General features: G+C 44.6%; 1 protein-coding gene across 2 annotated transcripts in view; it reads right to left on the reverse strand.

Moving 5' to 3' along the window:
• Positions 1-14,605, reverse strand: part of DGKQ (diacylglycerol kinase theta) — a 130,692-nt gene that overhangs the window by 56,544 nt on the left and 59,543 nt on the right. For both annotated transcript variants that reach the window (XM_077345597.1, XM_077345596.1), the window contains exon 2: positions 8,088-8,167. In XM_077345597.1, coding sequence (XP_077201712.1) covers positions 8,088-8,156 — 69 coding nt within the window. In that variant the 5' untranslated portion in view covers positions 8,157-8,167. The remainder of the gene's footprint in view (positions 1-8,087; positions 8,168-14,605) is intronic.

Genomic DNA, 14,605 nt, shown 5'->3' on the forward strand with positions numbered 1-14,605 from the left:
TTTCTCGGTTTCATTACCAAGGGCACCCATAAACCCTTTGAGTTTCCCATGTCACATTTTTCAAGACTGCGGCTCACTTCAAATGCACCAGCACCCCCCCCCCCAGAGGGCATATGAGAATGGCTGCTTTAGATCAGGGGTAGTCAACCTGTGGTCCTCCATATGTTCATGGACTACAATTCCCACAAGCCTCTGCCAGCAAACACTGGCAGGGGCTCATGGGAATTGTAGTCCATGGACATCTGGAGGAGCACAGGTTGACTACCCCTGCTTTAGATCATGTAAGATACATCTTGTCTCAAATGACATGTTGATGTTAGAAGAACTTACGGTACCAAAGGGTGGTTGGGACCAATTGCAAAATGGTTGCCATGGGAACCGTGTCCAATCTCAAGATGCCATAAGATTCCATGTGTTCGGAGTTTGCAACCACAACATCTGCCTATCGTGTTACAGAATTGTGTGCTCTCTGCAGAGGTGATGCCTCCTGGACTCTTCTGAAGTAGCTCCCGCTCCGATCCCAAATGATTTATGGTGGCCTTGTAAAGTTTTCAAGGCAAGAGATATTCAGGGTTGGTTAGCTGTTGCCTGACTGTGTGTCACAACCCTGATTTTCCTTAGAGGTCACCTGCCCAAATACTAGCTAAGGCTGACTCTTCTTAGCTTCCAAGATCCAGCTAACCTGCGCTATCCAGGTCAGGTTTCCTGCTCTAATAAGGTGGAGAAAAGCCTGAAGAGGCTCCTTGGTTAAATGAAGAGATGCTTTGGGGAAGGACCAAGTGGACATCAAGAAACATACTGGCAGGCACCACACTAGGGATTGTTGAATGAGACCTTATATGAACCTGCTCACCAGTCTCACTGGCTCTTCTCCTCATATCTGGCTTCTAGTTCTCCAGTAAATCGTGGTTGATCATTGTCTCCAAAGTACAAACTATGGTTTGCTCTCCACCCTATAAACCAGAACTTCAAATCAGCATCTGGAAAATTGATCTGCAGAGAACAGACCTATCGACAGCCTGTGGATAAGAAGCTTCCACAACTTATGGCTTGCTGATAAAGTGTTTATTGAGCCACACACAATAAACTAGAGGCACACAAATCTGAGGATCCTCTAGGTCAGAATTAATGACACATTCCATGCTCAAGAAAAAAGTTGCCTCATAACTTTAATACACTAAACTCAGATGTCTCTGGAGCTGGTATAATTTGGAGTAGAATAGGATATCAAAGAAATCCAGTGTGCTCACTACGTACATTTCAGAATATGAACTAATTTTGCATTAGCTTTTCTTTCCAATGTGCCAGGGAGGGGGCATAGCTTAGCAGTACAGCACTGTCTTTATTATTATGAGGATACTGGTATGTTATGTCTCATAACATATAAAATCTAATAATTAAATATCAACTTACAAAACACAGCCTGCATCAAACCAGTAAAAACTGGAATAAAGTTTACAAGCCTATTACGCAAAGGAACAAAAAAAGAGAAAGCCATACACAACACAAAGCATACTATCTAAAAACCAGGCATATAAAAATGATTAGATTTATATGAATCTGTAATAAGCAGATTGCTAGCTGAGAAACAGTTCCATGGTCATCCCCCCCTCCCCCAGATGGTGCCAATCAGAAGGAAACAAATAGTGGCCACTATATCACTATATATTATGTCCTTCTTCCAAGGAGCTCAAGACATTGTACATGGTCCTCCCCCATTTCATCTCCACAAGTACCCTGTGAGGTAGGAAGAAAAAGAGGGTACAGAGAGGAAAGGCTCAAGGTCACTGAGAAAACTTGATGGCCGAGGCCATCTAAAGCTAATTCTCGCAGGTCCTAGTCCAGTGTTCTAACCATTGAACCACATTGGCTCTCTCACTGGCGGAGAGAAGAAAGGCTCAAGATCACTGAGAAAACTTCATGACAGAGGCAATCTAAACCAAGTTCTAGGTCAATGTGCTAACCATTATGCCTAACTGGCTCTCTTACTGGTGCCCTGGCAAATGAGAGATGCAAATAGAAGGGAAAGTAAGGTCTGAAAATGAGAGAGGATAGTAGGAAGGCAGGCAGGTGCTGGTGATTCCCTCCCAGCAAATAAGACCAGCAGTGGAGACAGCCAATGAATTGTTGATGTACTGTCTTTCCCAAAGCCATTTGGTGAATTGCTATCACGCTCTGTCCTTTAAGAATGATGGAAAGGAACCAACTGGCTTTATGTACAAAGATTCTGTTGAATGTCAGTTCAGTTGTAAACATCGCACTTTAATAAATCCCAAGCGTATCTTGCTCATCTTTGCGTGGCATTTCATTATTTCGGCCAACAAGCTAATACCCAGGAACGACCAACCATCTTTCTGACCTTCCAACTCAAAATCCTATTCCCACAACATTCATTAAAAAATCTGTAACTGCTCATTGCTCAAGTAGAGTACTGGCACACTGTGTGCTTGCATGGCTGGGGCAAAGGGGAACAAAAATGAACCGGTATCACTAAAGCACCTTCTTTTATCTCAAGGGACCCAGTCACTGAGATATACTTCTCTACAATGCCATCCTAACATTTGAAAAACATTGCATTAAATTTATGCATGCTAGTGCTTATGCTTCCTCCCCCCCCACACACACACACTGCATTTTCCAGGTCTGCTCTGATGAGTAATCCAATGGGCAAGAGCAACATGTTGGCTGGAGTACACACAAACCTGGGTCCTTTTGAATCCATGAACTTGAGAATCCAAATCCCTGCAGTACTAAGGTTTCCGAGTAATTAATCCACTCACATATACAAATCAACCCATGGAAATTCCAACCGCAATACCCACCTGGTATGATAAACATTCTAAAGAAATCTTTCAACGAGAGATCTGTCCCCTGTCATTAAGCCTGACAAGCTGTGGCTTTTAGGAAAATATTTTCCCATTAGTAAAAAGAAAGAGGGAAAAAAGAAAAAGAGGCCGGGGAGAAAGAATGGCTACAGCTGTCATATTTTAACTAAATATACTGTTAGAATTCCAGGAAATGTAAACCTCCTTCCACATGAATGTCTCCATAGTTAAATATCCATTAGAAGCATCTTAGTCCAGGATTCCTTCTGGACTAGATTAAGAACCCATGGCTCACCCGAGGTAGATTTTTGAAGATCCCTCCTCAGGAGAGATACTGTTTACATGGATGTATTGCCCCTGACACGTTGTACCATATACTTCTGGTGTGTCCTAAGTTTGAAGTATATCGTCGCCCGTTAGCTAATTATCTGAAGAAATTGAAATTCAGCTGTGTTAATGAGAAGCACTGGATTAAAACAATACTAAATGTGAGGGACTCAGCAACTATGATAAAAGTAGCAAAGTTTTTGCTGGCAATTTTAAATGAAAATCTTTTTACGATGGATTTTACATCAGGAACTGTTTGAAATTTTTGTTTTATGCTTTGCAATTTTATGCCAATAAAGGTACCCTGAATCTGAACCCATAGAGATGATAGTTTAAACAAAATTCTCCGTTGGGGGTATTCTGGGCATCCCAATGCATGCAATCGAGAGCAGGGTTTATTTAGCTGTGGGCTCTCACTTCATTTATTTACCTTATGTTATTTATAGTCCAACTTTCTCACTTGCTCAAAGTGGATTAACCAAAGCGAGTCAATACAATCCACAGATGGGACAGTCAATAAACAATGCAATGAGATTACGGTTGTAGAACCAACAAGAAGTCTACAAGCAGAATGAAGCACAGTATAAGTACTAACATGACACATTAAAATGATGCAAAACTCCATAGCAGGATTCTAGTTATAACAAGCTATGCACAGTGGGGTAGACCGCAGTCACCAGCAATCTTCCCAAGTAACTTTGACTCAATCAGGACCGCATAATTCTACTGCCTGCATAGAAAAGCCCTTTTGAATCCTGTGTGTGGATGCTGTGACACAGTTTACTAATGCAATAGGATTAACTTTTGCTTATATATTCCTACTGTTATGATGGTCAGTTCATAGACTTACAAAGAGTGCTTGCACTTGAAAGCTCACGCCTTGAATAAATCTTTGTTGATCTTAAAGGTGCTACCGGACTCTGATTTTGTTGTGCTATTTCAGACCAACACGGCTACTCATTTGAATCGGTTTTGCATAGTTTGTAGTAAGCCAGCAGAGTTGGGAGCCTTCCTGGTCTCCTCAGACAGGCCATTCTGCAAGGCGGAGTCTATGACAGGGTATATGGGCAGCTACTGATTTTTCCCCTTTGTCAGCTGGTACCTGCAGAAGACCCTGCTCCGATGAATGCAGCTGTAAGGGTAGAGCAGCTCCCTGAGTGAAGAAGAGCTGTTTTTTAATACCCTGCTTATCACTACCTGAAAGAGTCTCAAAGCAGGCTACAATTGCCTACCTTACCACTCCCCACAACAGACATCCTGTGAGATAAGACAGCCTAAGAGAGTTGTGAAAGAACTGGGACTGGCCCAAGGTCATGGTGGCTGAATGTGGAGGAATCAAACTCAGTTCTCCAGATTAGAGGCCACCACGCTTAACCACTACGCCACGCTGGCTCTCTATGACTTCACCATGTAAGATTTTGTTATGCAGGAAGGTCATTAAAATCTAATCTCATCGCTATGGTTGCCTGTGTGTCTCATTTTTGCAATACTCAGCCAAATAAAAGTAGCCATTTCCCAAGGAAGTCATAAGCAACAACATCATGTTAAGGACTCAAGACAGCCCCTAAAAAGGTGGCATGCAGGAGGAGAAACATATGGAAAAATGTTCATTAAAGCTAGACTAGAATCTAGACCGTTCACAAAAAATAATTCTAAAACAGCATGGCTTACAGCCAGCTTGTAACCATTCAACAAGATTATATAGAGTACATGATCTCTAGGGCTGCCAAACTACAGGTGGCACCTGGCAACTAAGATCTGTTCCCCTGGAGAAAATGGCTGCTTGGAAGGGTAGAGTCTATGGCTTTATACCCTGCTGAAGTCTCTCCCCTCCTTAAACCCCGCCCTCCCTAAGCTGTAGCCCCCCCTCCAATCCTCAAATATTTCCCGGCTCAGACCTGGCCACTCAAAAGTGCAGCCTGGAGATTCCCTGGAATTACAATGGATCTCCAGACAACAGAGATCAGTGCTTTGGAGGGTGGACTCTGTGGTATGGTCCCGCCCCTCCTGAATTCCTGCTCTCTCCAGGCTCCACCCTCAATTCTCCAGGAACTTCTTGCTCAGACCTGGCAAACCTAACAAACTCCATAATTCTTTTGGAAAGTCCTCGACACCTGAACTTATCTGACACCCCTTCCTGAGTTCATGATGACCTTGAGTTGCAAATCTTGCTTGAAAGCAACATTTTCAGCAAGACAGGGGGGAAAAAACAGTATGGAACCGTCTGCTATTTTTTTCTCTTAGTGTATTCAAGAAAATTGCAATATTATACATTCTAAGAATCTGGCTTGTAGAGGGGGGGGGAATCTTTAGCACCCCTTCCTATACTAGGACTTTCCATAAATAGCCACTTTGTATAATCAGTAAAGAGAACACAGTACAAAAATAAATGGTTTCCATACATAGAATAAACTATCATTAAGCCTTCTGTTATGTTTTCCAGCCTACAGTCACGGTGAGTATTTGCTTCATGTAGCCAGTACGCAAAACAGATATCTCCATGTGACACAGCTTCATTTGCACAGAACAGCAAACCAATAGGCAGACCATAATTAACAGCAGTGACTGAACATTTTTATGACACTTTCTAATGTCTATGTGCCAAATCAGTTTACAAGAGGGAGATTGTTTTGGCTAGCTCAAAAAGGAAAGGTTTCCTAGAATAAACCACAGAGACATTCAGCTCAGCACCCACTGATGGAAACGACATATGCTTTTTTGGATGGCATTGTCTAAACATGAGTTGCAGCAAACCACAAAGGAGCATAAATGAAAGCATTCTCTTTACCACCAACTTCAACCTGTTCTAACCAGTTTGCTGTAGTGGTTAGGAGTGCGAACTTCTAATCTGACATGCCGGGTTCGATTCTGCACTCCTCCACATGCAGCCAACTGGGTGACCTTGGGCTCCCCACAGCCCTGATAAAGCTGTTCTGACAGAGCAGTGATATCAGGGCTCTTTCAGCCTCACCCACTTCACAGGTTGTCTGTTGTGTGGAGATGAAAGGGAAGGCGACTGTAAGCCCCTTTGAGACTCCTTCAGGTAGAGAAAAGCGGCATATAGAAGAAGAAGAAGAAGAAGAAGAAGAAGAAGAAGAAGAAGAAGAAGAAGAAGAAGAAGAAGAAGAAGAAGAAGAAGAGTTGGTTCTTATATGCCGCTTTTCCCTACCCGAAGGAGGCTCAAAGCAGCTTACAGTCGCCTTCCCATTCCTCTCCCCACAACAGACACCCTGTGGGGTGGGTGAGGCTGAGAGAGCCCTGATATCACTGCTCGGTCAGAACAGCTCTATTAGTGCCATGGCAAGCCCAGGGTCACCCAGCTGGTTGCATGTGGGGGAGCGCAGAATCGAACCTGGCATGCCAGATTAGAAGTCCGCACTCCTAACCACTACACCAAACTGGCTCTCTATAAGAACTAAGTCCTCCTCCTCCCCCTCCCCCTCCCCCTCCTCCAACGACACTTATGAATTAAAATCATGTCTGGATATGACTTCCAATATGACACTAACTCTAAACAAAGAACAGCCTCCTCCCATCTATTATGCACAAAGTGCAATGATCAATATACTCTGCCATGCACAGCCCCTGCCCCCCCCCCCACATTTCTCCTTTGCACTACACTTAGTGGTATCAATTGAAATCATAAGAGAGCTATGGAGGAAATGCCAGGAAGGCCCACTCACGCACTGTCCCTCCTTTTCCTTGCTTGCCTTAATTCTGGCTTAGTATCCCACCTGTACAGGTTGTAACTATGATTAATACTAACCAGAGTTTGCAGACCTGCGACAATCACTGATTTCAAATCCTAGTTACACCACAACAATGGCTAGCGTGAGCAATAAATAGCATCAATGTTGATATAACACTTATCCATGAATACAACCAATAAGGAAAAGGGGAAAGGAATTTATACTACAGATGAGAGTAAACTGAGGAAGAGAGCATTCATTCACCAGACTGATGCCCCATTTGCAACTCTTGGTATACACTAAACCAGAGAATCATCAAGGATTAATATAACAGGAACCCACACCATCTGCAGCTACCAACTCCGGACACCGTCAGCACCATCCAACGATGCCAATGGGTTCCAGTTTTCCAGGATGAGACATCTGCCCTGGATTCTTTTCAATCAATCAGGCCTGTCTTTGGGACTGAGACAGCACTGGCTGCTTTGTTTGACAAACTCTGTTTACATCTGCATACAGGCATGCTGGCTCTGTTGATCCTTCTGGATCTATCAGTGGCCTTCAATACAGCTGACTATTTCATCCTGATCCATTGCCCTTAGTTGGTTCACTGCCTCTTTTCCAAAGCAACACTCTGTTTATTTAATATTTCAGCACAAGGGCTAATAAGATTCAGTTTAGCAGCAGAACACATTTGGCACATTTGTACTTTTCTGCTAAATGACTACTTTAGAGCAGTGGTCCCCAACCTTTTTATCACTGGGGACCGTTCAATGCTTGACAAGTTTACTGAGGCCCGGGGGGGGGGGTAGTCTTTTGCCGAGGGAAGCCGCCGCCTTAGCCCCTGCTCCATTTGCTTTCCTGCTGACGCCCCTGACTTCCCACCACCCGCTGGGGGGTGCTGCCAGCAGCAGCTGCGCAGTGCCACGTCAAGGGGGAGCCCCAGCCATGGCACCTGCTGGAGAGCACCAAAGGTGAGCCAGCAGCAGAGTGGCAGGGCAGCCCCCGAGGCAGCAGCTGGGGAGGAGGACGAGGAGGAGCTGTGGCCCGGTACCGACTGATCTGCGGACCAGTACCGGTCCCCGGACCGGGGGTTGGGGACCACTACTTTAGAGTATATGAAACGATCTTATTTTCTGCATACACACTTTAAAAAGAAGCTAAGAGGTAAGAACTAGAAAATTCAAGTTAAACATATTGATATTTTTACTCTAAATAGTCTTACCACAAAATATGAGTGACTTACCCTTACAAGACCTGGAGCAATACAGGAGCATGGTATCTTCACATGTTTCAGGCACTTTTCATGAGACATAAAATTGCAGACTGTGGAAAATAAAGTATATACATTAATGACTTTTCCAACAGTTTCAACTACGCACTACAGCCTAGAAGCACACTGTTCCCTTGAGTTTCAAAAAGCCTAGGCTTAAATTTTAGACACATAATGCTCTTGTGGAGACTCTTCTTGGGATTCAGCTTAATTTTCCAATAATCAAGACAATAAAAAAGGTGAGAAAACGGGGGACTTCCAACATGGGTTATCTGCCCCAAATGTAATGCTTTTGGGAAGCCTTTTTCTCCTTTTGCCCAACAACATTGTGGTGCATTTGTGCGCCTCCCTGGCTTTCCCACAATCTCTTTTAAACCCGCCTTGAACTTGCTGCCCCTGTGCCTTTGAGTTTACTCCAGTTAGTCCTAAGCTGCTGGTCCACATAGTGGCAGGACGCGGCTGGGGAAAGATCCTGCTGCTCCTGTGCCTCTGGGCGTGTTGCAGCTAGCCCCGAGCTGCCAGTCTGCGTGGTGGCAGAACACGACTGGAGCTTCGGTGGAGACGCGGAACGGAGAGCTGTGAGAACTAGAGTAGTTTGGAGGTGGCTTAAAATGGAGCGACGGGCTGTGACAGCAGCTGACGACAGGAAAGAGTGACGCCAGTGAAGAATGGGAGCTTTGGGCCAACCTGGTGGACAGTACAGCACTGTGGAATTGCTTGGCCGGTTGGGTGTCTACCTGGGGGTGGAGGGAGGAACTCCTCCCTTCTAGACATTGGTCTGAGATTAATGCAGCCAATGAAAACACAAGGCTGTTTAATGGCTTCAGACGGCTCTTTTTAACCAAAGTGGATAAACTGCTGGGGTCAGTGAAAACGACTACTTGCCCCTTAGATCCGTCTGTCCTAGCTGCTCAAATTGGGCAACAGGTGGATAAGAAGGTCCCTGAGGGAGATTGTGAACCTCTCCCTTTCAATGGGGGAAATCTCTGAAGGGATTAAGGAGGCAGTGGTCCACCCTCTCCTCAAGAAACCATCTCTGGACCCGTGGGACCCCGACAACTACCATCCAGTCTCATAACTTGGGTTTCTGAGAAAGGTAGTGGAGCAGGCCGCAGCAGACCAGCTCCTGGCATTTTGGGGGGAATCTTTGGCTGGCTTCCATCCTGCCCACGGGGTGGTCACCAATATGCGGATGACACCCAGCTCTACCTTCTGTTGGATGGACAGATGGACCCCCCCCCCGGATACATTTGCCAGTTTTTTGGAAACAGTGGCTGGATGGTTCAGGCAGAGACATCTTAAACTCAACCCCTCCAAGACAGAGGTCCTGTGGTTGGGCAGAAAGGGGCAGGAACAGGCAGCCCATCTCCCATGCCAAGACTTGGTGCAATTAACACCTGCACCAGCAGCCAGGAATTTGGGTGTAGTCTTTGATGCCTTCTTTTTCATGGAGGCTCAGATCATGAATGTAGCCAGCTGCATTTTTTCATCTATGACAAGCGCGGCTACTAGCACCTTACCTGTCCTCAGAACACCTGGCCACAGTGATTCAAGCAATGGTCACTTCCAGGTTAGACTTCTGTAACTTGCTCACTGCAGGCCTACCCTTGTCCCTGACCTGAAAATTGCAACTGGCAAAGTATGCACTTGCGAAGGTCCTCACTAAGATATCTTGGAGGGCCCATATCCACCCTGTACTGAGATAACTACAATGGTTACCGGTTTGCTTCTGGATCAGTTGCAAAGTTTTGGTTTTGACCTTCAAGGCTATACTCTGCGTGGGTCCTATCTATCTGATGGACCGCTTGTCTGCTTATGCCCTCTGCAGGGCTCTTCGCTCTGCGGGCATAAATCTGCTGGCTGTCCTGGGCTCCCAGGACATTTGCCAGCCTCAACCAGGGCCAGGGCCTTTTCGGCCCTGGCCCCAATCTGGTGGAATGAGCTCCCTGACGGAGCTATCAAGGTTTCGCAGGGCCTGTAAGATGGAGCTCTTCCGCCACGCATTTGGTTGAGGCCAGGGGATGCCCAGAGTTATGATCTGAGGGTCCTGCCCTACGCTAGCGCATTACGCTGGTTGTGGAAGATCAAGGATCTTGAGTTATATCTACCAGTACCATGGGAGTGGTTCTGAGATTGGGAACAGCTGGGTTAAATAATGGAGAAGTGTTGAGTTTATACTGCCACCTTGATTGGGAATGGTTTCTGGGAGATTGTTGTGGGGAATGTTGGTTTTAATTATTTATGGGGTTTTACAGATTACCCTGTTTTATTGCTTTATTTTGTCAGGGATATAAGTCTAAATATAAACAAACAAACATTTCAGGTAAGATTGAGTAAAGCCTGCATGGCTACTGTGTGGATGGGTATAGTCAGATTTTCTGGCTATGTACACCACCCTAAGCCAGTTTTGGAAGGGTGGTTTAAAAATTGTAGAAATAACAACAACAACGCCAACAATAATAATTTGAATCAAAATTAGGAATACAGAGAACATGCTGCACCTGTTGTTACAATGCTATACCAATATAATAATCTTGTGCTGCTTTTTTGGGAAGAAAATGCAAAACTTTTTATGGTTCAGGGGAATGGGGTGGTCCAGGGGATCAGGGCTTAGCAACCTGAAGAAAAGTACATTTTAATATCTTCTCTATCTCAAAGCAACTTACAATAACCTTAGCGCCTTCTCTCCACAACAAGCACCTTGGGAGGTAGATGAGGCTGAGAGAGTTCTGAGAGGACTGTGACTGGCCCAAAGTCCTCCTAAGCAGGGTTCATGTGGAAGGGATCAGTTCTCCAGATTAGAGTCTGCTGCTTTTAACTACTACACCATGCTAACTATGTGAAAACCCCATTGCTGTTGCATTTTACCTTCAACTGCATCAGCAATGAGAAAACCACAAATCCCACCCCTGTGTGGAAGATACCATAGTTCAAGTTATGCCAATGTTTAGAAACAGGAGACGTCTTTAGATCTCATGGTCTTCAAAAATAATAGCTTCTTAACCAGTCTTGTTATTCCTAACTGGCAATTCTTAAATTTAAACTTTGGGAATTATCAATACTAGTAGTATGGATTACTGCAACTGAACGGGTAACTATTACCAGTAGCAGGTACCTGCTGCACTTAACAATAGATGGAACGAACCATTTCTTCAAAATTAAATGCTTTTCAAGCTATGGTGTTAGAGAATAGGCTTACAGCTCATGGTTTAAAATGCCAGCTGAGAAAACAACCATTGGTCTTATCTGTGAGGGGTCCTTCTTCCCAGAGATCTAGGAAGACATCTTGGGTGTTTCTCACCCCTCATCAGGGAGGCAGGACTTTTTTTCTCCTTCCTGTTTCCCATGTGGGCGTGCCTGAAATCCCCAGTACAAAACTTCCAACGCTGTTCCGCAATTACAGGCACTAGCTAGAAACTTGGAACAAACCTTAACAAAAACACTCCTAATACAGATAGAGTTTAGAACAGGAAAAAAAAAAAGAATTAACATTAAAGAATATGCTATCATGCTAACATCCAAATACATCAAAAAGGGAATATAGCAACTTCTAGGGAGGGATACCTCTGGGGAGAAGGAACCCTCACAGGTAAGACGAATGGTCATTCTCCTCCAGAGGCAGAAGACATCTTGGGACCTCCCCGAACAGTGTCCCTAGGGTGGGAAGTTGCTTAAGTAGAAATTACTTCCTGCAGCATGGATCTACCAAATGCCACATCTGCAGAACTATACAAGTCTACTTTACAGTGCTTGGTAAAGGTGGAAACAGATGACTAGGTGGCCACCCTACGTATCTCCTCTATAAAAGACTGATTGAAAAGTGCAGCCATTGTGGCTGCATTGCATACCGAATGTGCCACTATTCCCTCTGGAACTTGAGTTCCTGATGCCTTATACGTCTCAATGATACACTTAATGGATGCCTTAAACTTAGTGTGGATTTAGATATTCTTGAACCTTTGTTAGGTGCCGAAACCGAGATGAAAATATATTCTGTTTTCCTAAAGTCAGGTGTTCTGATAAGAAAAGCCTTAAGGGCCCTTCAAACATCTAGATTATGTCAGGACCTCTCAAGAGGCGTTTAGGATTAGGACAAAATGAGATTTATGGAAGGAAGAATTTATCTTAGTAATGAATGATGGATCCAAAGGTAAGGTGACTGTTCTTATAGAAGACACATAATTTTGGGTTTGCAGAGAGGGCTCCCAACTTATAAATCTGTCTTGCCGATGTGACAGCAACCAGAAACAGTGTCTTCACCACAACAATGTGGTTGTTCAAATGGTGGCTTTGGGAGCGCATAAAGCACCACATTCAGCTTCCAAGTCAGAAATCTGTGTTGTGTTGGCGGACCGATTAATGAGGGTCCTTTTAAAAATTGAATACTACACAGTTGTCTGGACAGACGTACCTTCTGAACTTTGGGAACAATAGTTTATATCGCTGCTACATGTCTTTGTAGGGTGGCAGCTTTCAGACCTTGGTCTAAACCAACTTGGAGAAATTCTAGAACATCCTTCAGCCCAGGGTTTGTACAGAGGATATGATTACACCACAGCCTAAACATCTTCCAAGTATACTTGTAGGTCTTACTAGTGGATTTTCTTCTAATCAAAAGCACAGTGTTCAATATCCTACCTTCAGGAGCTGTTGCGGTTCTGTTTCCAGGCAGTTAAGTGGAACCACGCAAGCTCTGGGTGCCAGATTGGCCCTTGACACAGGAGATCTGGGATAATTGTCAGATGTAAAGGATTGCTTGTTGCCAGCTGTAGAATCGAAAAGAACCACGGCCTCCTTGGCCAGTGTGGGGCTACTAATATTACCTGGAGTCTTTATCCTTCTCAACACCTTTGGTAGGATCAGAGTTGGAGGAAAAACCTAAAGTAATCCTTTTGGCTATGGCGCCAGAAGAGCATCCATGGCTTCTGCTTCCGGGTGGAAGAATCTGGTGCAAAATCTGGGAATTTGATGATTCTGGCTAGACACAAAGAGATCTTCTATGGGTAGACAGAACAACCTGGTTATCTGCTGGAAAACTTCTTTCACCAAGGCCCATTCCTCTTCCAAAATCCTCCATCTGCTGAGCTAATCCCTTTTACAGTTTTCCATACCCTGGATATGCTCAGCTCGGATTGACTGAAGATGTTGTTCTGACCATCGAATTATCTTGAGGACTTCTGAGTGAAGACTGGCATCCAGCTCCTGATGGAGAAGAAACCTTTCCCCTGCTGTCAGGTTGAAGATGACCACCCACCACTGCAGGCTCTGTTTCATCGCCAGTGTGACAGTTAACGACTTGTCCATCTTGTACATGATGCTCTGCTTATGAGGTCTCAAGAAGGCTTGTAGTTGTCTGGTATGTAGATGTGCCCACTGAACAGTCTCTAAGCAAGATATCATGAAACCCAATAGACTTGCCAGGAACATTAAGAAGGATGTTTTGCTCCTGATGACCTGAACCACCAGCTCTCTGGTTTTCCTTGCCATCTTTTCGGTAGTGAACAACATTCCTTTCCCTGTGCGATCCAGGGATCACCCCTAGGTGATCCAGACATTGAGTCAGAGTCAAGGAAATCTTTTGTAGGTAAATGCTAATTCCAAAGTCCTGTAAAGTATCGATGACCACATTGCTGTTGATGTGAGCTTGAGACAGGGATGGGGACCTTATCAGCAGGTTGTCTAAAAAAGGATGTGTATTTTCTGTTCCCTCAGGACAATGACAGGGTTGAGAAAACCCTTTGAGAAAACCCAAGGAGCTGACGAAAGGGAAGAGCTTTCAATTGAAAATGTTGGTCCTCTATGCAAAAGCGAAGAAACTTCCTGTGAGCTGGTCAGATGTGAACATGCAAATATGCTTCCTGAATATCAAGTAATGTCAGGAACTCCCCTTCCTGTATGGCCTTGAAATTTCCCTTGCAAAATTGTTGTCTGGCTTGCGACCAGTTGGCTCTTCCATCCTGTCGATCCCTGAGAAAGTAACCACTGGAACAAAAGGGATAATTTGAATATGGATGCTTGTAATTTTTCCTGATAAATTTAGGCATGGACTTTCGATTTTCTTTAGAATCTGTAAGGACCTTATCCAGAGCATCCCCAAAGAGTCTCTCCCCCTGGAAGGGGTATGCTGTGACAATTTATTTTGAGAGTATATCAGTTTGCCAGACCCTCAGCCAAAGGGTTCTGCGTGCAGTAGACGTGGAAGCGATATTTTGAGCATTAAAAATGGCAGCATCCAAGGTTGCATCAGCCACAAACAAAACTGCCTGCAGCATTCTGTTTGTTCCTTCAGCCAATCTTTTATCCTTATCCCCAAAAAGTTGCACTATTTTCCTTTTCCACACTATATTGGCGCGAGAAATAATAGGGGCGATAGAACAAGCACATACTGCCACTGCAGAGGCCTCGTGTGACTTACGGAGTGCGTAATCTGCTCTTTTTTTTGTCCAGGGCATCCTTCTTTTTGCGCCATACATTTTCCCACTGACCAGACG

Source organism: Paroedura picta, chromosome 7 (assembly GCF_049243985.1).
Source record: "Paroedura picta isolate Pp20150507F chromosome 7, Ppicta_v3.0, whole genome shotgun sequence".
NCBI lineage: Eukaryota > Metazoa > Chordata > Lepidosauria > Squamata > Gekkonidae > Paroedura > Paroedura picta.